Source organism: Gadus macrocephalus, chromosome 15 (assembly GCF_031168955.1).
Source record: "Gadus macrocephalus chromosome 15, ASM3116895v1".
NCBI lineage: Eukaryota > Metazoa > Chordata > Actinopteri > Gadiformes > Gadidae > Gadus > Gadus macrocephalus.
Window position 1 is genome coordinate 20,062,867 of NC_082396.1, and position 26,395 is coordinate 20,089,261.

Below are 26,395 nucleotides of genomic sequence, written 5' to 3' on the forward strand. Positions count from 1 at the left end.
GAGCGGGGGGCTATCCTTTGACTCTCTGACACTCATTGAAATGTATGTAATTATACCCAGACAGTAGTAGTTATTGGGCCGCATCTTGCATCCGGCGCAATTGACTTAATCACTGGCGCATGTGTCGTTGCTAGTTTGCAACTGGCGCAGAGCGTTCTTTTTCCTCCTGCACCACGCGTCGGTAAATTAGGGAATGATCTTGCGCCCCAAGGGGCGGCTCTGCGAAAGGAGGAGGCCTGTTCTGGCGCAAACGTTCCCTTGTGCTATTCTGCAGTTTCAGAAAACAATTGCGCCACAAACCAGGAAATACCGCATTGTTGAGATGCTATTTTAAGGGCGCATGCATAATGTTGCTTTTGCACCTCGCGCTAACACTTTGCTTCTCTCATCTACCTAGCCACACATTCTTGGTAAATTATTTGGGAAAGAACAGCTGATACAGCGGTAATAAGTTGTACTTTTAAATCAATGCATCTGCAAACACTGTACAGCAAACACATATTTTCTTGACACAGACATCGTGTACATGCCCACAACTTTTAGGATGATGAGTATTTGATCGTGAGAAAATATTGTTTTACCGCATGTGTGTGCGTCATCTGTTTAAACACACGCAAACTAAACACGTAACGCATAATACATGATGAATACATAATGAATACAACACTGATAAGAAACGATGTTTATAATGTATTGCGTGTATCATTAAATATCATTAAATAGACCCTATTAAATAGGACTCAGTATTTGAAGTTGTGGAAGAAAACCTTATTCCATGTGTGAATTAGGCCATATTATTATAACCTGAGCCATTTGAAGTTTGAAATTCATGTGGATCCGTCTCATCGGAGACTGCAGACGCGGTGTCAAAATATAAACTTGTCAGATTCAAATGCGCTCATGGAACTTAAAGGGGATGGGAGCTGGCACTCTCATTGGTTTATTGCACGTTACGCACAAACCACACCTACGGGTAATTAGGCTACTTCAGACCAACCCTTTTAAGATTTGCGCCGGGCGCAAGAGTCATTTTTCGCGCCGGTAAACTAGCGACATCGCCATAGAACCGCCAACAAAGATAATTGCGCTTGGCGCTTCTCACTTGCATTTCAGGCCGTTAAAATAGGGCCCCTGATGTCTATTAGCATTCACAAACTAAAGGAGGAGTGGACTTGGGCCAGCATTCAGCTTTTGTGTTCCCTGACATCACCACGAATAACAAAATGTAGCATTTTGATCTTAAATGTCCATTAACCGGAGGCCAACTATCAGGCTCCACATATGCAATGTAAATGGTTGGAAACAAATAAAGTGACAAATGAATGAAAAGCACAAAGCATTGCAAAAAATGCAGAAATGTAAAATGAATTGACCTGATTAATCTGAAAGGTCAAATGTATTGCCCTGCACTGCTGGTGCGCGTGTGCGCGTGCGTTTGTGTGTGTGTGTGTGCGTGTGTGCGTGCGTGCGTCTTTAAGAGAATAGGGAGCCCACTAGAGCAACACTGCTGAACGTCCTCACGCTCCAGCGTCAACGTAAATCAAAGAGACCAACTGAAAACGAAGCCGTTATGAAACTAAAACTGTGATTCTGAATAAAGTTTGAATGAAATCCAAATTCCGTTTGGATACTATTGAAAACACAAGTGTGTCGATTTGTTAAATAGTTTGAACGAAGGTAAACGGTTGAAAAATGATTGAGTTACGATGTCTTAAGAAGTAGATGTGTCAGAATGGGCAGACGTATTCAATGAAAACTATGGAAGCATATGTAGCAAAATTCAAATGGCAATGCAAATTGCAATTTGCAATTCAATAAGTCATTTCATTGTGCAATTGACAATTAATTACGCAATTTAATAATGTAATTTGTAAACACGTTATTCAAAGTGTATTTTAAGATGCAAAGTGACAATGAAATCCTCAATACAATTTGCAAAAGTTATAACAATAAAAATAGAATAACATTGTCAAATTTTTGGAGTTCCTTTATTCAAATTGAAAAGCTATAGCGTCCCCGTATAACGTATTTGAATGACGTCTTTACGAATTACATTATTCAATTGCAGAATGAATTGTCAATTGCATAATGTAATGACTTATTGAATTGCAAATTGCAATGCCATTTGAATTCTACATAAATGTTTCCATAGAAAACAAGCTGAAAACGAAGCCGGTATGAAACTATAACTGTGATTCTGAAGAAAGTTTAAATCATATCGAAATTCTGTTTAGATATTATTGAAGATACAAGTGTGTAGATTTGTTAAATGGTTTGAACAAAGATAAACGGTTGGAAATTGATTTAGTTACGTCTTAAACACCCATTGACACCCATGTTGAAAAAATACAGTATTTTAAAAGTAGAATATCTTAAAAAGTATAAAATATTAAGAAATCTGAAATGAAGCGCGCGATTCCAAGCTATTCTGAAAATTTGAATGGAGTCTCTAGGTGAAAAATTGAGGAAGGAGATAGGTCCCAAAGTTTGTAGAGAATAAGAAAGAAAGAAAGAAAGAAAGAAAGAAAGAAAGAAAGAAAGAAAGAAAGAAAGAAAGAAAGAAAGAAAGAAAGAAAGAAAGAAAAAAAGAAAGAACACAATTTATGAAGAACAATAATTGAGCGCTGCATGCAGCACTCACCTAATAAGACCAAAACTGTAAATTTGCAAAATAGATACTCAAATAAATCCATCCATCCAAATGAGTTGTTAAAATTTACAGATTAAAAAAATCTGATGACGGAAAGTAGTAATAAATCAACTTTCATCTGCAACAAGTCTACATGTTGAAAATGTGTTTTGAGTGCCGCTAAGGGAATAAGTGTAAAAAGGAACAATACTTTACCTGGCCCATAGACTTTCAGGTGGGAACAGGCTTTGTGCCACCTGACTCTGGTACAGATACAGACAGACCATGTGTCCAGCAGTGAAGAATCCCACCATGACACACAGCGCGTTGAACCCCACGGGGCTGATGGGAAGGTGACACGCCCACCATGTGCACAGGCCAATGAAGAGAATAAAGTAGACCGCAGAGAACGTAGATGGAAGAGTTATGCCTGCAGAGGCAATCACACAAACACGGCAGTTGTCATGGACAAAGCAACAGACAAAAGGATACGGTAAATTAATTTAACAATAATAAAACATTTTAATTAGCACTTACTTTACTATAAGCACTTAAAGGTCCCATGACATGCTATTTTATGTATTCTTTAATATAGGTATTAGTGGGCAACTAACACAGTATTCAAAGACGTTCCCTAAATTCAGCCGTGGTGCAGAGTTACAGCCACTCCGAGCCAGTCGCACATTGAGCTTCCCCCAAATGCGCTGTTTCGGTGGGCGTGTCAAGGAGGAGGGTGGGGGTGTGGCCCTGAGCAGCTTGCAGCCACCATGCGCTCTGTTTACAGTGGATGTATCGCAATGGCGAGCCGCACACAGCCTTTAGCCGTGTTCTGTAAATATTCTAGAACACACGGGAGTCCTGGAGCTCTATATCTAAATATTATCATATAGCCTACACAGATATCTATATCATATAATAGATATTATCACGGCCAAAAGCTGTGTGAGCCGATATTATGAATCTCAAACGACCGCGTTGGGTTCTCCGACATTCCTGGTTCTTCAACGTCCACATCAATGTGAATACACACACTGTAACGCAAGTGTTTCTTGTCGGTTCTTTGACGTGTCTTGTATTTCCACAACGAGACTGTCGTGGGGGTTATCTGAGCCATGGTTGAGAAGGAATTGGGGGAAAGGAACTTTGATTTGACTCTCTGAAGTACATGAACTGCGACATGCCGCCGGTTGCCGCGAGGCACCATCGCCCGGCAGCGGGCAGCCGGCAGCAGGCAGCGCGCGGTTCAGTCGACTTCAGGTTGATGTGAAAGTACAGGGTGTCCGCGGAGGTCTTAAAAGTCTTAAAAAGTCTTAAATTCATTTTTCTAAATTTAAGGCCTTAAAAAGTCTTAAATTCGTCTAAAATGTCATATGCTGGTCTTAAATTTATAACTCGGAGGTCTTAAATTTGTCGGGGCAGGGTAATTAAATTTTTATTTTTCTCGCGGGACTTTTCGGGAAGGAGATGTACGAGGGGCTACTTTCTTGCTAGCTGCATATATAAACGGATGTCTGCGCGCTTGCTAGCTAGTAGCTAGTCTGCAACAATGGGTAAATGCAAGTTCAACGTCAGTTGGCTGGAAGACGTCCGTTTCCGAGGTTGGCTATAGCGTCTGTTGCCAACCCAGAACAGGCCAGATGCATTCCGTGCAAAAGTAGCCTACATTCAAGATCGGCACCATGGGGATTAAGGCTGTCGTCAGCCATATGCAGAGCCAAAAACATAAAACCTCTGCCAGGAACCACACACAGACCCCAGCCATTTCTACGTTTTGCATCTCTGCCCCGGCGCCACCGCCGCAGACGGTCCGCGCTGCTAGCACTGATCTGAGGGTAGCATTTGGTGCGACACCAACACTGAAAGCGGAGGTGTTGTGGATTCTAAACACAGTGGTCAAGCACCAGTCCTACAACTCGAATGAGGGGATAGGAGATCTCTTCGGTTTGATGTTCCCTGACTCTCAAATCGCGAGCACCTTTACTGCTGGAAGGGACAAAACGGCGTATATAACTCGCTTCGGACCAGCGCCTTTCATCCGAAACGAGCGAATCTGCAGCGTCAACAAGGCTGATTTTGTTTTGATATTTGAGACGTTGAACCACGCCACTAAAAGCAAGCAACTTGACGTGCACGTCCGATATTGGGTCGGAGATCGAGTGCATTCCCGGTACTTGGGCTCGCAATTCATGGGGCCCCACATATATGGGGGTAAAAGGGATGATGATACATAATATTTTGTAGACAATATGCAGAATCTTTTCACTTACGAATTAACACGGTTGGCTATTTTTGCCAGCACGCCACCCTAGCCATATTATGGGCAACCGTGTTCCCCTTGGCTGTGATTTGAACTTTGAATTCCTCGTAGGAGTTCATAATAATACATTGCTCGCCTTGGATGAAATACAACGCTCTTGCGCGATTTATTTTGCATAAGGGTGATTCAAATGACGCGAGAAACGCCCCTTTTATGTGAACGCGCATTGAACCTAAAGCGGAAAACCTGGTTCAACTAATTGAATCTAAAGTGAGCGTCGTGGTACCATTTAACTGTGATTGCGAGTTGCGGCTCTGTCGAGCCAGGTTTTCCCAAGAAAGCCTGGGTATGTTCAACGAGGTTCGTGGTATACCCCCCAGGTCTTACTGAAGGCATTTATTTAATGGTGAAAATATTATTAATAAGTGGCGTAAATATCGACAGTGCAACCGGTGCAGCTGCCCGGGGGCCCAGACGCTGTCACCCCCCTCTCAACAACTTACAACTTGGGTGCACCATAAACACGTGCTGGTGCACCCAAATTAAAAATGTAGGCGCACCAGTGCACCCAAGGAAAAAGTTAGTCCGGAGCCCTGGAGTATCACTTTATGTTCAATAAACAGACAGAAAGTAAAATTGAATGAGTCTCATTGAGTGACACACATGCTATGCTTGGGTTGTAATACAGCGGGATCGCCCCCGCCATCGCGGGTTTAAGGTCTTAAATTTCATTCAAGGTGGTATTAAAAAGGTCTTAAAGAGTCTTAAATTTGACTTGCTGAAACCTGCAGATACCCTGAAGTAGAAGAACCAGAGACGTCGCAGAACCCGACAAAGTCGTTTGTGATTCATAATATCGTCTGGAGGCGCACACAATATGTCATATGATATAGATATCTATGTATATGATATTATTTAGATATAGAGCTCCAGGACTGTAACGCAAGTGTTGTACACTTCCTTGTTATTTGGATAACCGTTCTGCTGTTGGTGTGATGGCGCATAACACGTCGGACTCTCGTATCTGGTATTTCTACAATGAGACTCGTGTTGGGGGTTATCTCAGCCAAGGTTGAGAATGAAATGGGGGGAAGGAACTTTGGCTTTGACTCCCTCAAGAACATGAACCACGACATGGAGGAGAAAGGGATTGTTGGCGGCGAATGTCTCCCGCTTGAGCCCCGCTGAGGGACCACCGCCGGAGGCGGAGGTGCATAAGCGCTGCCCGGCAAAGATCCCTTTCTCCTCCTTGTCGTGGTTCATGTTCTTGAGGGAGTCAAAGCCAAAGTTCCTTCCCCCCAATTCATTCTCAACCTTGGCTGAGATAACCCCCAATACGAGTCTCGTTGTAGAAATACCAGATACGAGAGTCCGACGTGTTATGCGCCATCACACCAACAGCAGAACGGTTATCCAAATAACAAGGAAGTGTACAACACTTGCGTTACAGTCCTGGAGCTCTATATCTAAATAATATCATATAATACATAGATATCTATATCATATAACATATTGTGTGCGCCTCCAGACGATATTATGAATCACAAACGACTTTGTCGGGTTCTGCGACGTCTCTGGTTCTTCCACTTTCACATCAACCTGAAGTCGACTGAACCGCGCGCTGCCTGCGGCCGGCTGCCCGCTGCCGGGCGATGGTGCCTCGCGGCAACCGGCGGCATGTCGCAGTTCATGTACTTCAGCGAGTCAAACCAAAGTTCCTTTCCCCCAATTCCTTCTCAACAATGGCTTAGATAACCCCCACGACAGTCTCGTTGTGGAAATACAAGACACGTCAAAGAACCGACAAGAAACACTTGCGTTACAGTGTGTGTATTCACACACACACATGTGGCGCTCGCACGGTCGAGTCTCATTGGCGGGCCAACGTCTCTGGGCGGGCCAGGCAGAGTAAGGGGAGGAGCTGAGATTCCTCATGACGTCATGAGCACAGATTTCCAAATCAGCACGCTTGAGCCTCCGTTTTTTCAAAGGCGAGCAGAACAGCTAGTGCTCGTTTTACACCAAACGCAAGTTTTAGCCACTGGGGGACCATAGGCAGGCTAGGGCAACTCATATTTATGTTAGAAAACCTCATAAATTGAGATTTTCATGTCATGGGACCTTTAAGCCTCAAACACTTAACATACATAGATCATTTGCTTTGAATACACATATTCATAATCTCCTATGTATTAGAGATTCAACAATAATCTTACCAGCTAAAGCCAAAAGACATATGGTTAGGATCCGTCCTACGTCCTGGAGAACCTCGTGTGCTGTGGTTCGAAGGCGCTGGGCCAGCTGCTTAGCTCTGGTCGCTGTGGAAACCTTCTCAGCAGGCATGTTGGATGAAAGCATCGTCTCATCCTCGTCTGCATCTACAATGCCTGCTTCAACATCGATGTCTGCTTCAACAAATTCATCAATGACTGCTTCATTCACCTCATCTTCTTCTTCTTCCTCTTCCTCTTCTTCTTCTTCTTCTTCAATGTCTGTGAGTACATCTTCAATCTGGGTTGAGAGATGCAAGAAACACATCAGAAATAAGACAAATATGGCATTTATGACACATATGACGCCATCGACATGCAACCGTCCACCACCATGAATAAGACTACGGTTTTCTCTAGGTTTGAACTTTGTATGAAACAACTTAGATAATTTAAGTACACAACTCCATAAACTATCTAACATCATTCTAATCATGTTTAGATATCTGAATGTGGAATTGCTACCTATCATACGTTAAAGTTTAGGTTTGAGGCTAGAGATGCTTCAGTGGATGTTGTAGGTGACCTTGGGTGCCTTGAAGGGCGCCTCTAAATTAAATGTATTATTATTATTATTATTATTACTATTGTTCATTGGAGATGTTTAGGTGAAGGTTTTAGGTTACAGAGGCTTACGTTTAGGGTTAGGTAAGAAATGGTTCTGTGCTATACACTATACTTGTTTACACTGTGACACATTATACAATCATAACAGAATAAAGGAAAAAAAAGAAAAAAAAAAGAAAAATTGCAGGACTTTCAGCCACACTCTGTCACTTCAAGACCTTCAGTATCACCAAAATGCACCAAGCCACACGTCGGTAAATAGTGCATAGCATTAGCCAAGGCTACAAGAAATAATTGCACGAATAATTTTCTCTGCATAATATCACCTTAATTTGAGACCCGCATTTAATCCAAGAAGTAAACTATCCTAAAACTATTCCTAATGGACAGCATATCCATCTTATTGTTGGGGCCAAGGCAGAGGATTTCAGATTTATCTTAATTTAGCTCTAAAAAGTTTTGGCTGCTCCCAATTTGTGACTTTTATACATTATTTATGACAGTGGTTCACTTGACCGCTGACCCAGCCCTAACAACAACCCTGCCAAATCACCGGAAGCCAGAGCAACACAAGCGTCAAACGCTACCAGCGGCAAAAGGTGAGCGGCTGATCTTTATGCAAATTACTATGACACATTTCGGCGGCAAAACACTGACAGCCAATCGGAATGTAGACTCTTCGTTTGCGTGGATCCCAGGGAACACCGAACACCGGCTAGTGGTGGATTCAATGATTCGTTTCCGTGACCCAGTTTGCGTGATTCAGTTCGCCAAGAGGAGTCGTTCGCAAATCGTTCGTTTGTTCGTTCGTTCAGTCGAGTTTCTGGTAGCACTAACTCCACTGAGTCTGACTGACTCAGCTGGGGACCGTGCAATGGCGTCCATTCCATGATGCGATTTACCGCTACCGGAAACCAGGATGAACGGACAAACGGTTCGCGAACGACTCCTCCGTCGAGTTTCCGGTGAAATTATTCACCGGAAACTTGGTGGAGGAATCGTTCGCGAATCAGCCTAGTTTCCGGTAGCGGTGAATCGCATCATGGAATGCATGCCATTGCACAGTTCTCAGCTGAGTCAGTCAGACTCAGTGCTACCGGAAACTCGACTGAACTGGGAGGAGTCGTTCGCGAATCGTTTGTTCGTTCAGCCTGGTTTCCGGTAGCGGTAAATCGCATCATGGAATGCACGCCATTGCACGGTTCTCAGCTGAGTCAGTCAGACTCAGTGGAGATAGTGCTACCGGAAACTCGTTCGTTCGTTCAGTCGAGTTTCCGGTGAATCGAATGGTGAACGAGACGACGGAACAAACGGGATAAACGAACCGGTTCGGTTCGTTCGTCCTAAAGACTCGTTCATTCGAACCGGTTCGCGAACGAACAAGCCAACACTAACATCGGCACTTTGGTTCCTACCTACTTTTTTGGTTTCTACTCACTGCACAAAATGTCGACTGAAAATTCCGGTGTTGTACGATCCCAGCCTTTTTCATTTCAGAAATCGCAACAAAAAGGCTGTGGCCTGGGCGGAGGTGCGTGGTTGGTTGGTCTGGTGTGTGAGTTAATGAAACGTTTGAGATTATTGTAATATAGGCGCGATACATGCCTGCTAACCGAGATCCTAGCATACTAATCTTCCTTGCTCTGAATGGGACGATATCGTTTTGAAATATCGAAAATACATACGTTGTGCAAAGGACTAATAAGTTGTGCAAAGGAATAATGCACGCATAATAATGTAATAATAATGCAAATGAATAATGCATGGAACAAACGTGTCACCTCAATGCAGTTTAATTGAGGATAGACGGCGGACAAATGACCATTTAGCAGACGCTTTTATCCAAAGCGACTTACAATAAGTACATTTGCCATAAGAAGTGAAACAATATATCGCTGTCAGTGACAATGATAATGACAGCTGTGTTTTCTGTTTTGTGTTCAATAGTTAATGAGTGCAACATCCATAGTGATTTTGATACCAAGTGATAAGCGCGAGTATTTATAGAAAATATTTGCGACCTAGAACGTGAGTATTTAAGCTAGAATCAATTTAATTTGCTCTCCCTACGACCAATCTAACCAACCAATCGCGCGTAGTCATGCTTTAAACAAAACACGTTTTTTTAAATCGTCACATACACAAACTAATCGACAAGACGAGGGATAAATGTCAAGGGATATATCTCTTGTCTTTTATCCCTTTATTCCCCACCATTCATGGAGCCTAAGGTGAATCTTTTTTAATTAAATAGCCTAGATAGATATATAGCCTAGTGAAGTCTTTATTAATACCAAAAGACACAAATCATCAGGAATTCATTTGGGTGATTCGGCTCACACAGGACAGTAGCCTACAAGACCACACATAACAAGGGAGACAAGTCTGACTGGACATACTGTGGTAACCCGGTGCTCGGTGGGGCGGGTTCCAGGTACAAATGAGTCGATTAGTCAGGGTTCTAGCCCTGCTTGGCATTTATTCACAGGAAAACCGGGGTATACAGGGTCCATTAACAAGAACGACTTAGGGTCTTCGTGAGCCTCTAATGGTTCCCGGTCCCTTCTGTCTGTCCTCATGGCCCTTTTAACATGGCTCCGGTACCATCCAGCAGGTCCCCCAATCACGCTGATTAGGGAGAGAGAAGTGGTGCTCTCTGTCGCCGGTCGGTGGGTGGCGTCGGTATATGCCGTCCACCACCTCACGGACCCGCCCGGGCCGAGGTTTATGGGGCGGGATGCCACACTCCTCCACCGCTTGCTCTGGCCTCTGGTCGCCGGGGAACCCGCCAAAGCAGTTGTCCCGTCGGGAAAGGGCGTCGGCGTTGGCGTGCTCCCTGCCCGGTCTGTGGTCCACCCTAAAACGGAAGTCAGAGTCTCGAGTCTGTCCGTCGTGGGCCAACACATGGCTCCAGTCGTGTTTCAGGGCCTCGTCTTGGAGCTGGGCGCTGGCGAACTGGCCTGGATGGTCCGAGCTCCCCCCTCTCACGGGGAAGAAGTCCGAGAACTCGGTCAGAGGGGAGCTCTCCGGCTCCCTCGGTGGGCCATGTGGCTCAGACGCGGTGAGGGTGTCCGGGGTGTCGTGGTGGGGGCCCGTTGAGCCGGTCCTGGCGGTCCCTCCTCCCCCTGAGGAGATCGGGGATCCCGGTGGTGAGGGACCGTTCCCGTCGGATCCCTGGTCCTCTGCCGTCGACTCCCTGGGAGATGCTGGGATCCGCGCGGCCCCGCAGGCTTGCCGAGCTCCCCTCCCCCCTCGGCGGGGAGGCTCTCTCCTTCCCCGGCCTTCCCGCTCCGGGTCCCACAGCCGGTGGAATATTGGGCAATCTCTGCCAATCAGGAGTGGTACCGGGAGGTGCGGTAAGATCCCCGCCCGCGCCGTGAACACGCCATGCGGCGTCCGGACGACCACATGGCAGGTCTTGTAGATCCGTGTGTCCCCGTGCACGCAGGCCACCTCCAGGGGCCCCCCCTCCTTTCCACCTGCCAGGTCGGGGCGGAGAAGGGTGACTACGCTGCCGGTGTCCAGTAGGGCCTGTGCGTCCGTATTCATGACCTGCACGGGGATGGTGGGGCTCCCGGTCGTCCCCCGTGCCCAGCAGGTCGCCAGCAGGCAGGGCCGGCTCGTCCCCTCGCCTGCGTACGCCGACGGCATCGACACATCCCGGTCTCCGGGGCAATAGCGGGCTATGTGGCCGGCCTGGCCACACTCATAACACCGCCTCCCCTCGCGGCTCCCCTGAGCCCGTGTCGGCGAGTCTGGTGGTGGAGCAGGGGCCCCGGTCGTGGGGCCCCGGTCGTGGGTCCCCGGCGGTCTCGGCGGGTTTCGGACGGCCGCGGGGTTGTGGCCGTAGTAGGCCAGGATCGCCTGCTTGAGGGCGGGGTACGGTCGGGCCGTCTCGGCTGGTAGGTCTTGGCTCGCCTGTTGTGCAGGTCCGGTGAGGAACGGTGCCACGATTTGGGCCCATTGTTCCTCCGGCCAACATTCCCTCTGGGCGGTCCGCTCAAACGTCTCCAGGTACGCCTCCACGTCGTCATCAGGGCCGAGCTTGGTGAGCCGGCTGGTCGGGGCGGCGGTTGGAGCTTCGCGGACGGCGTGCTGAGTGAGCCGTAGTACAGCCTCACGGAGCAGGGCAAGGCTCTCCGTGGTCTCCCGCTGCAGGGCATTTATTCACAGGAAAACCGGGGTATACAGGGTCCATTAACAAGAACGACTTAGGGTCTCCGTGATCCTCTAATGGGTCGTCGTCTCGTGGGCTTCCTCGCTCTCCGTGGTTCCCGGTCCCTTCTGTCTTTCCTCATGGCCCTTTTAACATGGCTCCGGTACCATCCAGCAGGTGTCCCCCAATCACGCTGATTAGGGAGAGAGACGTGGTGCTCTCTGTCGCCGGTCGGTGGGTGGCGGCGGTATATGCCGTCCACCACCTCACCTCGGACCCGCCCGGGCCGAGGTTTATGGGGCGGGATGCCACAATACACAAAATACATCACATTAAAACTAGACACGTGTTGATCGATGGATAGATGGATAGATGGATAGATGGATGGATGGATGGAGGAATGGAAAAATTGATAGATTTAGGCAAATTACATTTAATTACATTTACAATAAAAATTGCATTTATGCAATGTAATTGTAAATGTAATTATGCAGTCTATAATACTTATTGTACATATACCTATTAACGTCTGTTTGTTATCACGACACGTTAATAATAAATCACTACACTACTTTCATTTTTCATGATTGAATTATTGTTCAAGATGTCATGCAGTGATAAGTAAGTTAATCAAGGATGGCCAACTGAATAGAAAATATTGCCGCGATACTGAGGAGACGAACCCCAACCAGTCCCTTGATTGTCAGGTCATATGGTTGCGGTAAGGAAAATAAGTGCTGAAACTTTGGTTAGGGTTAGCGGCTGTAAAAAGTTTCATCAAGTACAGGAATTAATAAATAAATATCTTCAGTGTGCAGTGCAAACAGGCCCAAAAGTAATGTCCAGCTTGCCTAAATTTACCGCAACTATCCCTCCAAGGTTTTCTGAAAACTTGGCAGCACTGTTTTGTATTAATGCATAGGATACACGAAAGGGTGTATTAAATCAGCCAGCCTTCAATATTCCACACGCCATTGTTTTTATTTGTCTGTGAACAATGATGGTCACTATTGCGGCTCATGTCCAACTCAAATCTAGTCATGAGTCTTGAGTCTCCAGCTTTTGGGTCGACCAGCTGTCTTTATCCTTTTTTGTCCTTCCCTCTCCCTGATAAGTTCCACCTGTTCCACGTTATCATCTCCTTCCTTGTGTATTTAGTCAGCCTGGTGCCCTCCCTCTGTGCTAGTTTATCTGTGTACTCAATGTGTCAAATGTCCAAGCGTTCACTCTGAGATTACTACAGTTCCTGGTTTGTTGATTCCTGCTTGTTTCTCCTGACTACATCTTTATCTGTTTGTTTGATTTCTAACCAATCTGAGTTGTGCGATTGAGTCTTTTTTTCAGTGGTTACAGACACCTAATAATACAAACGTATACAATAGGGTTCCTACGGATTTAGTTGGCCGGCTTATAATAATAAGACACAGAATAACAATAGTGGGGCTTGCTTTGAAACCACACTAATCACCCAGTTAAAGGTCTGCAGCATTGCCTCTTTGGTACTCCATAACTAAAACGCAGCGTCAGCAGATCCGTAGCAAAGTAAGTTTCAGTTGATGGTGGAAAAGCACCACTGTCCAGTGTGGGCTGATGGTGGAGAAGTGGCTGGGTTAAGGAAAAGGTTTAATATATTGAGCAACCCTTAAGGTATATGCTGCAACTTACCGAGGTGATGTTAGAAGCAGCCAGCAGCTCCCTGTTCTTCGATATTTGGCTGCAGAGTACCATGGTTACCAGGGCAACCATGCACACCCCTACATCCGGGCATAACTGACGCATCAGACCCCATGGGTCGTCCAATGAAAGCCTTCGGAAGACACAAATAAAAAAATGTAAACGTAAATGTCAACAAACACCAGCAAAGTCAAACCAACTGAAACGTGACATTGGTACCTTGACAGTCCTATGTGTTTGGAGAGCATGTCCCATTGCGTGCAGTTGTCAGCCAGAGCTGTATACAGAGGTGGATATGTGTATAGCATCGTCTGGAAACAGACATGAGCCAGCACAAAAACCAGACTGGTGCAAAACAATCCTTTGATGTATAGGCCTGTAGGACCTGCAACAGACAAATGATAGAGGAGGCAAAATAGATTGTGATTATCATTGGAGATGTAAGACATAACATGGGGGAATCTCGGCAGTAGCTTTGTCATACATGATGTTTGCTAAGGACATAAGTCAAACATTCCAGGGTTACCAGGCAGGAAGAATTATGCTTACATAATTAATATGAGTTGGTAATAAATTACATGAGGGAATGGCGGACTACCGGTGATTACGTGACTCTGTACTGTTAGGTTTCATAACATTGCCCATCAATTTGTTTACTCCAACGGTTCCACTGTGCTGTTTAACATAATTTTTTCTTGCTACCTTCTGGCTTGTTACGCTTATGGGAGCATTTGCGTTCTCTTTTGGACAGAACATATTATTGATTACCAAACCTAACCAGCTGTCCCTATCAGGTTCTCTGTGTTACTATATAAAGCTAAATAATGCCTGGTGAGGCAGGCTCGGATTACAGACAAACCTTTTCCCATGAGGGGTGTAGATAGGTAGGTTGGTGTGTGTGTGTGTGTGTGTGTGTGTGTGTGTGTGTGTGTGTGTGTGTGTGTGTGTGTGTGTGTGTGTGTGTGTGTGTGTGTGTCGTGTGTGTGTGTCTCCAACACTACATGGGCAGCTCCAATCATGTATGGCTGGTTTATGTACCATGCCCATAAAAACAGCAGACATGTAATTAGTGATATGAGTGACCGCTGTCTGTGTCCTATGATGACACCGCTGTGAAAAAGGTGAACTAAAGGAACTAAAGGAATTCTTAATTGATTAAAGTTTTAATCAATTAGGACTCTCCCTGTGTCTCCTTAGCCTCTAAGGGCTCTTCCTTCTTTTACACAGAATCGGCAATCGACAAGATGAATGGTTAAGTTACACACAGGCTTCTTGAAGACAGGCAGCAGAATATACACACACAAATCTATCTGTCTTACCTCTGACTGTGTGCTTGTTGGGCCAGAAGAACCATGGTAGCAGCAACAAGTAGAACAGGTAGACCAGGGAGAATACAGTGTAGCGCAACAAACATGCTGTGGGGTGTAAAAAACAAAGTTTGTAGTCAGTAAAATACTGTCCCACAATACCTTCTCAAATTAGATGTGATCAACTGCATGAATCAACTTCTCACCCTCCAATTCTGATTGATGCATTGTCATTATTTATTTTGCAAACATTTGCGCTATCTAGTCATTGTTCAATTCTATAGGTCATTGACAGTAACATTTCCATTCCAACAGGTAAAACAAAGTAATAATTATAGTAATTATCCATTTTATTTATTATGGTTTTGTAATACAATTCTCAGACCTTTTTGACTCAAAGTTCTAACTCATACTGTTCAAATTCCAGCTGAAACAGTGGGTTCACTGGCGCTTTGAGAGGGTGTTTGGAGAGAGGGGGTTTGAAGGATTGAAAGGGTTTGAATGGTTCAAGGGGAGGGAAAATCACTGCTGTTCTTGGTTCAAGAGGAATGGTGTAGCTATGCTACACCACTGGCAGGACCCTACAGCTCAGGTCCTGCCAGTGAGGAAAGTTTTGTAAATCATGAGAATTATTAAGAAGTTAATTCATTTGATGGGATGCCCCTATCCTTTTTGAAGGATAGGGGCGCTGTCTCTGATGGGAGGAGATTGGCAGCATGGTTCTTGCACAATTTTTAAAGTCAAATTTAAGACTTTTTAAGACCTTTTTAAGACCAACACATACATAAATTAAGACCCAAAAAATGTCTGAAATATTATTTGATAGAAAAGGGAATTTATTGAGTCACTTATACACATCAACCATAGCCGTAGTACTAGCAGTAGTAGTACTCTTGCAAAGTTATCTCGGAAGCGCGCAGACACGACGATACGCGAACACATGAACCCACCCGTGTCACCCATAATCACCCAAGTCCCGTCGCTTAGCAACCGGACACGCTGGGGTTGATATGTTACCGGACTACTGTAACTACTACGGAGTGATAACAAAGACATGAATCAGGCAATAAATCCACCTTGCTTGACAGCGGTCAAGTTTGGTGTGCGGAGTTGACCAAATGCGAACTACTGCAGCTGCTCTAAGTTAAACCCCAAACTAATCGGAATAAGTGTGTGCATGTCGATTATAGCGGACTACACCACCTCTTCTGTAGCCGAATAGAATTATATTCCGAACAGATAATTATATTCCGATTGAGGCGTATATATGATCCTTTTCAAGGGCGTCAGTTTGTTTTTAGAAGTGGTGGGGACAATAACCATAAGCTTGAGTGTGGTTTGAAAAGTGCTGGGTACCCTTATGTAAGCTATTCATCCATTCAACGCTGCATTACAATATGCTGTGTATTGTCAGGTGTTGAATCCTATCCGAACAATACAAGTTGAAAACCACAGTTTGTGTATTGGCTTGTTTTGCAAAACGGCGTTGGAAACACCAGGGTATTGGCTCGGGATATGTAATACTAATACACACAGGACAAAGAACAGTGTTGGCAATTTAACACTTATCTTGACATTACCAAAGTTTACCAGACAAACAATGCCAGACTGTAAAGGGGGTACGAAATGAAACGAGGTACTGAGCATCAGCCTTTTGAAGACGAGCAAGGGCTGCTGGTAGCATATGTTATGCTGCATAAAAAAAATAAAAGCACCCAGAGGAGAATTGCATCTGCCAAATCTTGACCACCAGTAAACACTTGCGAAGGACCAATGTAGACTTCACTCGTTACAACATCATGAGCAAATTGCCCGCAAATAAAATCCCCTACAGTTTAGCATGATCACACAGGTAACATATTTATGTCAGGATAGGCCTACCAGGCTCCAAGTCGAAACATATCTCAATCAGACAAAACAACTATAACCACATTGGCATAGCAATCGCACCGTGTGTAGCTGCTACAAGCTGCAATCTATATATACAATGCATACTAGCTGGAGCACCAACCAGAATCAGATCACAATCGCTTTGGACCGCAGGTAACCTTTGGCCAGGTCATCACGAGCAAACAGAACCAGCAGCAAAGTTTACGTAAACCAATTTCTTACCTTATGTGGCCCTCCACATGCAGGCTAGATAATGTATCCATATCGTTATCCAGTGTCACAAACATGCTTTTTTTATTTTCTGAATAAAACTGTCAATTTTGGCTGTCTGTCTTGAAACTTCTCCAGTGCGTTCACTGTGCGTTCACACACCAAACGCGATGGGGCGACAGGATCCCATACAAAGTGAACGTATAGACGCGTATCGGTCAAATTTTTCGCGAGAGAAAACGATAGTTATGTTATTATAACTCTAGTTCTATGATTGTAGGCGTAGCCGTCTAGGCTTCGCCTTATGGGCTTGTCCCTTGCGCGCGCTGAAAATTCAAACTATGCACCTACCAGCGTCCCACCTCCCACGGTATCGTGTCTATATAACGCGGTGTATACCGTCGCTCATCCTCCACGCTTTTCTTTCAGCATTTGGAGGGTACAGCAGGTGGGGAACTAGACGGCTACGCCTACAATCATAGAACTAGAGTTATAATAACATAACTATCGTTCTATTTCATGTAGGCTACGCCGTCTAGGCTTCGCCTTATGGGCTAAGGTGAAGCTGCGAGCGGAGCCCGATCAATGTACTCCTGCTGGACCCCAGTCAAAACGACCTAAGTCACCAGAGCACATTAAGACTCAAAAAGCCAAGGAAGTGTAAAGCACAACAGCTTAATAAAAAATGAATTCCTCCTAGTAGAAAAAATTTAGTCTGTAAAGACTCCGGCTCTAATCCGTGCTTCATGGAACCCATGAAAAGGAAAAGAAAAACCAGAGCAACACGGTTTCCATTAGGTCCACTACCACCGGGGGCGGAGCTACGGAATCCGGCTCTCCAATAATGGGACTCTCTCGGCCGTTTCTTATTTGAAGAAAACGGGCGGGAGTACCACACTGGTAAACAAAACCACCAGACAATTGGCGAGCCAATAGAAAAACCCCAAGCCTGTTTTTCATTTGAAAAAAGGTGGGAGAGTAAGACTGGTAATCAAGTCCAACTCGCCAGCCGGCGAGAGGAAATCCAACCACGCCGCTTTAAAGAACATGTCTATATTCTTAAGCCGTAAAAGGGGTCCCGGACTCCAGCACAGAGTTGCCGAGTGAGCCCCTGGACATGTCCAGGGGCCATGACTAGAAGACCAAGACGCAGCCGCGCAGATGTCTTCCACCGAAACGCCCTTGAGTAGAGCCGTTGAAGCGGCCACGCTCCGTGTGTAGTGAGCTTTAACTCCCAATGGTGGCGCCAAGCCCTGCCGAGAGTAGGCTAAGCAAACACCCTCACATACCCAGCGAGAAAACCGCTGCTTAGAGAGAGCGTGGCCCCTGCTAGCGTCGCTATAACACACAAACAACTGTTGTGTGGAGCGGAACGCGGCCGAGCTATTCACGTACATAGCCAACGCCCGAACCGGGCACAGGAGATGCAACTCCGCCTCCGCCTCACTAGAATGAGGCGGGGGTGAAAAGCCTTAAGCACAATATCCCTAGACCAAAAAGAACTATTAATGTTCTTCGGGAGGAACGCAGGATTAGGTCTGAGCAACTCGAAGGAGCTGTCCTCGTTTAGCAACAAGCAACTCGGGCTGACAGACAGAGCGGTTAGCTCACCGGCCCGCTTGGCAGAAACCAAGGCCAACAAGAGCGCCGTCTTAAATGACAGGGCATCCAAAGGGGCCTGAGAAAGAGGCTCGAAAGGATCCCTGGACAATCCGCGCAACACGGTGGGGAGATCCCAGCGTGGTGTAAGCAGGCATGAAACAGGCCTAACCCGTCTAGCCCCACGCAAGGATCTCATGACCAGTGGATGGCTGAAGATCGGTCCACCATCACAGCCTGCATGGCCAGCCGAAACGGCTGCCGCATAGACCTTGATAGTGGAGAAGGCCAAACCTTTTTCCAATAAGTTTTGCAGAAACGAAAGCACGCTTCCCACCTCGCATTGAGATGGGACAGCGTGGTTCGTCTCACACCAATTAGAGAAGGCGCACCACTTCGCCGCATAGAGGGAAGAAGTAGAAGGCGCACAAGCACTCTGAATAGTGTTGATAACCGTCTCAGGCAAACCTTTGCCCTGCAGGATCAACCTCTCAGGAGCCAAACCAACAGCCGTCCCGAGACATCAGGCGGGTGGTGCACCCTCCCGTGGGCCTGTGAAAGCGCATCCGGCCTGAACGGTACTGGCCAAGGCGCCGACCGCGAGAGCGCGGCCAGCTCTGGAAACCACAGAGCTGAATGGTTCTCCGGGGCCACTAATATCAGGGACAGTCTCTCCTGTCTGACCCGTTCCAGAAGAGGAAGGATCAGCTGGAGCGGGGGAAACGCATACAAGAGAGCCTGCGGCCAAGGTGTGTGTGCCAACGCATCTACCCCCAACGGGGGAAGATCCCGAGGGCTGAGGGAGAACCACCACCTGCAGTGCGTTTTCTCCCTGGACGCGAAGAGGTCCACCTGCGCTGTCCCGAACCTCTGCCAGATCAGTCTGACAATGTCGGGATGTAACCGCCACTCGTCGCGGCGGGGACCGCCTCGAGACATGAGGTCCGCCCCAAAGTTCTGGGCGCCCGCGATATGCAGGGCTCTCAGACTGAGGAGATACTGATGAGCCCAAAGCCAGAGCTCGACCGCCTTTCGGTGGAGAGCAGGGGAGCGGACTCCCCCCTGTCTGTTGATGTACGCCGCCGCCGACACGCTGTCTGTCCTGATCAGAACGTGGCGGCCGCGCACCAGGTGAAAGAAATGCAACAGCACTTTCCTCACAGCGTCGAGCTCCAACACATTTATGTGTGCTGTAGGGGGCGTGCGCCACTCGTCTCCGACCGAGTGAGAGAGGCACGTTCCTCCCCAACCCGTCAACGAGGCGTCCGTGAAGACCACCACGTAGGACGCCACCCTGCCCAGGGGAACACCCCTGAGAAGGGCGGAGGGTCCTTTCCAATATTCCAGGTCTGGCGACACCGAACGGGGAACGAGGAGCACCCTGAGCTTGTGTCGCCTTGGGTCCAACCGTTGGCGAGCAAACCACTGCTGGAGTCTGCGCATTAAAAAGCAGACCCAGGGGGACCACGGGGTGGGCAGCTGCCATCAGCCCTAACAGGCGCATGGTGGACAGTGCGGTCACGTTTCTGCAAACGTGAAAACGGGAGAGCGCCGACACGATGGCGTCTCGCCGAGGAGGCGAGACGCCGTCATGGTGGCTGAGTCCAGGCAAAGCCCCAAATAGACTGTCTGCCGGCTGGGGAGCGGGGAGCTCTTCTCCCAGTTGACTGCAAAACCCAGGAAGGAGAGATGGTTTATCACCAACATGGTGTCCCTTCTCGCGGTCTCTTCTGAGTTGCTCAGAATAAGCAGGTCGTCTAGGTAGAAGAGAATCCTCTTTCCCTGACGCCTGAGCGGTTCCAACGCCGTCTCCACACACTTCGAGAAGGTGCGCGGAGCCAGGGAATAGCCGAACGGCAGACACTGGTACTCGTACGCCATCCCGATGAAGGCAAAGTGGAGAAACTTCCTGTGCGCCTGCCGAACAGGGACGTGGAAGTAAGCATCCTTGAGATCCAGGGATGTGAACCAATCGCCCTCTCTCACACACCGGAACAACGCTCCGACAGTGAGCATTCTGAACTTCCTCGTGGCAACGAATCTGTTGAACACGCGAAGATCCAGAATAGGTCTCTTTTCCTCTGACTTCTTGGAAACCAGGAAGTAGAGGGAATAAAACCCTAGGTGAGACTCGTAGGGGGGAACGACAGTGATGGCCCCCTTTACCAAGAGACGTGCCACCTCTGCTGCTAGAGCCGTGCTCGCAGCCGGGTCCCGTAGCGTGGTCTCCACCAACCCCATAAAGGGTGGGGGACGACGCTTGAACTGTATGGGATGGCCCCATCTCAACGTGGTGTCCAACCACGATGGCAGAACGCACCGCTCTTGCCAACACGCATAGCGGTCGGAGAGAGGGCGAGCCCAAACCTGAGGAAGACCGTCCAGGAATAACCCGCATTCCTCTGCCCCTACCGCCTCCACACTGCGTGTGAACCAAGGGGGGCTTCCCATGAAAGGGAGGAGGCTCAGCTAGCGTAGGAGACGTACCAGAACTAGCAGCTGTAAAAACAACGAGCTGTCTAGACGTCGCGCTCGTGCCCGCTGAACAGGGAGCAAGCCGTCCGGCCGCAGCACCTGTGCGCATGCGCTGTCCGCAGGCTGTAGCCACAGCGTGCGGACCCGTCTCCTCACCTACAATGTGGGGAACCAGGAGACCGGTACAAGCGGCCGTATCCACTGGCTCGTGCAACGAGTCTCTGATCCGTCCACCAGGCTCCAAGGGACGCCGCTTCTTAGAAGCAGGTGAACCAGAGGCCATGTGAACACGCCGTCCGACCGCCACCCTACAGCCACCGGGCTGAGAGGGGGAAAGAGGCAACATGGAGGAGCGCACCACAAGCGTAGGACGCAGGTGGCCTGAGGAATATCGCTCTTTAGGTACCATGTACCGCCGTTCGGCCGAACGGTCTTTACTTTTTTCTTTAATAGGGAAAGAAAAAGTAGGAGCAAGCGTCCGGAACTTCCCGGTCCGTTGCGCTGCTGCTCTCCCCGTGCGCGGCGGCTGCGGCTGCGGCTGCTGCACCGGGGCTGGAGTCGGAGGCGGCCCCCTGGAACGATGGGACCGGCCTAGACCCCGCTTCCTCCCAGCCTGCTGGCGGGAGGAGCCCGTGAGAATCGCCCCGAACCGGGAAAGATTCTCACGGACTGACTGCTGGTGCACGAGCACCTCGGAGAACCTGGGACCAAATAGGCCATCCGGCGCTAGTGGACCCTGGACGAGGCTGGCCCGCTCTCGTTCCGGCACCGCAGTGTGGGAGAGCCATATGACCCTTTGAATTATGGTAGCCCACACCATATGCCGGCCGGCCGAAACGGCTATCGGCTGGCATAGCTGGAGGATGGCGCTGGAAAAGCGGAAAACCGCCAGCCATCTCACGGCTTCCTCCGGGCCGTAGGCCTCCCTGTCAGCCGACAAGGAGACCATGGCAGAGGAGAGTAGGGCGATGTTGTTGACCGCCGCCGCGGATTGAGAGGCACAAACGAACACCCTGTCCGTTAGGCCGACAACCTGCTTCTGGAGGCGGTCGGGGGGCAGCGGCTTTTCATTAGGGAGCCATCCGGCGCCCGGACAGAGAAGCGTTGCCAGTGGAGGCTCCAGGCGAGGGATCCCCCTCGCCTGAGTATCGGCCCACCCCTCCACGTTGGTGAAATCCGTGTAGATTTTCAAGCTGTGGATGGGTCGTCTTCTCCGGTGCTTGAGCTGTCCTTCACTCTATGCGTCAATCACGTGTGCAGTGCGTCTTCCGTCAACAACGTGCCATGCTTGATTGTAGCGAACAATTATTTTGTAACTGTAACTTACATATGCAATTCCTTTAATTTACGTGTCAACACTTGCTATATATTATTTATAAATATATATTATATAAATTAGAAATTCCAAAACTTTCCTCCTTGAACTGAACTCCGGCGTATTCGGCAATCGACTTGTGTGGACTTCCTGTAAACACGGACCTCCCGGTAATGCTTGTTAAACTGTCTTTTTAAATAAACTCCGGGTTTGCAAACTAAGTTGTTTGTGCTTCGTTTTATGTGTAGGGACCCTAGTCATGCTACTGCAGAGGTTTGGTGCTATTTAGTGGTTCAAAAATGCGAAGCGAAACACTATGCCCCAAGTCAACAACATGGACGCCAAACATTGCGCCCGGCAAACTATAATACTCGATTTTCAATGAAAAAGGTATCTGGGAGGCTTATTTGATGGGTTTTAATGCCAAAACAAAGATCCTGGGTTAAATTTGCGCCGGAATTACACTTTAACACTTCAAAGTGCCAACCAGCTTTGTTTTCAGCGGTGATATAAGGATTGAGCAGGTCAGAGATGTACACTGGTCCTGGACCATGCAAGGCTCTATACGTAAAATAAACAAGTACCTTAAAATAAATCCTGAACTTCATGGGAAACAAATGTGAAGAAGAATGTAATTTGAGTGGTCCAGCTAGACCTTGTCAACAGCCTTCCTGCAGAATTCTACACCATGTGTAGATTGTCACAGATGCCTTGCTTAGGCAGGGGAAAAGGGGATCGCGGTTCTAGCCTGAATTCTATTAAAGTGCGAATGATCACCTCTAGAGCAGGCAGGTGTGGCATTAAGGGGAAAAACAAGCTAACCGACAACGCCACCCTAGGGATTGCACCCAGGGATATACTAATCAATTAAATCCAAACAATTATATAGCACACACGTTCGTTGACTGACTGCACCAGAGACGAAGTTCCAAAAATAGGTTGTTTTTATTAACTAAAACATGTGTGTAACAAACATGTGTGTAACAAACAGGATAAATGAAATCAATTGGTATGTAGGGGATAGACAGGAAATAACGAGGAGACAAATTGTGGCACCTCCCGACACAAAAAGCTACCTCAGAATAAATAAGGTGGAGACGGAAGCCATTGGCTGTGACGGCCCTGATCATTACAAAGGGCTCTGCCCCTGCGTCTCACCACAATCTACCCCCACATTTTCAGTCGGCGTCCCGACGATAGGCCGGTTGGCAGCCCCATTCGAACCCTGGGTTTGAAGAGCAGCACCAACTGGACTCGACACAGGGCCACTGGGGCACACCCCCATCTGGCCGGCTGTCTGAGGTAAATGGTGAATGTTAGAATGTTGGCCTGCCATGGCTCTACATGTCCGGCGTAGAGCCACTCCACCAATGCTCGACTCTGGGACCACTGGCGATAGCCCTGGCATACTGACCTCTACCTGATCCAGACTCTCTACCACCCGTACTACGGGTGTACTGTCAGTATGAACCTCTCCGCTAGTACTAGTTTGAGTGTCTAGACTAGGGGAGGGGCTGGCTGGGATACTGGTGTTTACCGCAGTAGATCTTGGTCCAGCCGATGATGTTGGGGGGTCAGCAGGCAACACCTGGGGGCCCGGACAGGCAAGGGCAACAACAGGCGTCGCTACTGGATGTAGCAGTGACGTCGGGGGCAAGAACGCCAGATCAACATCCATGTCGTCCTCCGTCACGACAACAGTCTCAACGACTGGCGGACTTGTGTAAGGCGGGCCTACCGGTGCATCGCTCCCTAGCCGGGCTTTAATGAGACCACGATGTACCTGTCGGACTTTGCTCCGATCAGTCACTGGAGCAATAGTGTACACCGCCCCGTTTACTGGGGGGGCTTTGATAACCTCGTATACCACTGGGCTCCACAGGTCCTGAATTTTGTGGCAGCCCCTCCTACTGAGGTTACGGAGGTAGACCAACTCACCCTCCCCCAGTGGTAGATCTTTAACCTGACGGTCATGGGCCTCTTTCCGTTTACCGGCTGCAGCTCGAAGCCGGCCTTCAGCCCCCTGAAAGGCGACTTGCAGCCTGGCTTGGTGTTCGTCAATCCAATCATGCACCGTCCCGGCTACAGGGTCGGGTACTGTTCCCAGCAAAAAGTCAAGCGGTAGGCGTGGCTCCTGGCCGAACAACAGGAAGTGAGGGGACTCACCGGTTGCTGAATGCGGGGTGGTATTATAACAGAAGAGCAGCTGTGGGAGGCACGCAACCCAATCTCTTTTTCGAGATGCTGGCAGAGTACGGAGGAGGTTATGTAGGGTGCGGTTAAACCGCTCACACTGGCCATTACCGGCAGGATGGTAGGGCGTGGTGCGTGATTTCTCCACACCATAGAGCTGGCAAAGTTGTTGGATGAGAATTGCCTCAAAACAACGACCTTGGTCGGAATGGATGCGAGCAGGGACACCGAACTTGTAAAACCACTCATGGACAAGCACTCTTGCCACGGTGGAGGCACGCTGGTCCTGGGTTGGGATGGCCAGCGAAAACTTACTGAACACGTCGGTCATAACTAGAACATTTTCCACACCCGACCGAGACGGTTCCAGTGACGTGAAATCCACAGCAAGCACCTCATTTGGCCTTGAGGCCAACAAATGCCCCATGAAGCTACGTGCTGGGGGTTTAGTGTCTTTTGCAGTTTGACATCGCTCGCACTCAAGGCACCAACGAGCCACATCGGAGGACATCCCGGGCCAATAGCACCGTTTACGGGCCAAGTCCAAGGTGCGCTCCACCCCCTGGTGGCCATGCTCCTGATGTAGCTGGGTCAGAACATCAGACTTCAACTTAGCAGGAAGCAACAGTTGGAAATATTCCTCTGCTCCGTCTGAACGAAACACCCTACGGTATATGGCACCTTCCCTTTCCACTAGTCGGTCCCACTGGCGTAAGAGAACCAATGCCGACTTGGACATTCGCTGTCTCTCAGCAGGCCCAGGTTTAACACCTCGCCTCCAATGTGGCACAACCTCCTGGAAGACGGGATCTTGTTCCTGACTAGAGTGCAAATGGGAGGTTTTGTTATCAGGGAACGCCGTAACCACCGCTTGAACCACCTGCGTTACTGGCTGTGCCTGCTCAACTTGCTGTAAGGCAGTTGGAAGGGTCGTGCCCAGGGCCAAATCCGCCAAAACAGGATGGTCCGAGGGGTTCTGCCTCGACAGAGCATCCGCATTGCGGTTCTGTCTGCCGGAGCGATATTTGATCTCGTAGTCGAATGGAGCCATCTGGGCAACCCAGCGCTGCTCTACTGCTCCTAGTTTTGCAGTAGACAGGTGACTTAGGGGATTGTTGTCCGTAAAGATAATACAGCGCTGCCCCAACAGATACTCCCTAAACTTTTCGGTGAGGGCCCACTTGAGCGCGACGAACTCCAACTTCATGGAACTGTAGTTGGACATGTTGCGCTCAGTGGGCCTAAGACCACGGCTGGCATAAGCTATAGGGCGCACCTTCCCCCCCTGTTCCTCAGATAGAACAGCCCCTAATCCGCTGTAACTCGCATCCACTTCTAAGATGAATGGCAAGCTGAAATCGGCGTAGGCAAGGACAGGGGCCGTGGTCAGCTTTCTCTTTAGGGCATCAAAGCTTTGCTGGCACTCTTCAGACCAATGGGACAGCAAACTTTGGCCCGGGCCTCGCTTTGATTTAGTGCCACCCAGCGCCGCCACCAGCTTGTGGAGGGGGGCCGCCGCCTTGGCAAAACCCTCCACAAACCGGCGGTAGTAGCTGGCGAACCCCAAGAAAGAACGCACCTCCGAGACGGTGCTAGGGCAACGCCAACTAGCCACTGCCTCAATCTTTTTAGGGTCCGTCACCACCCCCTGACTCGAAATGACGTGACCGAGGTAGCCAACCTCCTGTTTGAAAAATGCACATTTGCTCAACTTGGCCTTAAGGCCCTCATGCTGCAAACGCCCCAGAACAAGTTCCAAACGTTCCAGGTGTTGGGAAACAGAAGTAGAAAAGACCACAATGTCATCCAAGTACAACAACAAGGTTTGACATTGCTGGTCCCCAAAAATCCTT

At 48.4% G+C, this 26,395-nt stretch overlaps 1 protein-coding gene across 2 annotated transcripts in view; it reads right to left on the reverse strand.

Moving 5' to 3' along the window:
* piezo1 (piezo-type mechanosensitive ion channel component 1) overlaps nt 1–26,395 on the reverse strand; it is a 90,965-nt gene that overhangs the window by 49,089 nt on the left and 15,481 nt on the right. For both annotated transcript variants that reach the window (XR_009529148.1, XM_060072404.1), the window contains exons 2-6: nt 14,873–14,968; nt 13,773–13,938; nt 13,545–13,686; nt 7,103–7,397; nt 2,846–3,059 (exon numbers count right to left, since the gene is read on the reverse strand). Coding sequence is in view for 1 of the 2 variants with exons in the window: in XM_060072404.1 (XP_059928387.1) it covers nt 2,846–3,059; nt 7,103–7,397; nt 13,545–13,686; nt 13,773–13,938; nt 14,873–14,968 (913 nt within the window). In the remaining variant the exon portion in view is untranslated. The remainder of the gene's footprint in view (nt 1–2,845; nt 3,060–7,102; nt 7,398–13,544; nt 13,687–13,772; nt 13,939–14,872; nt 14,969–26,395) is intronic.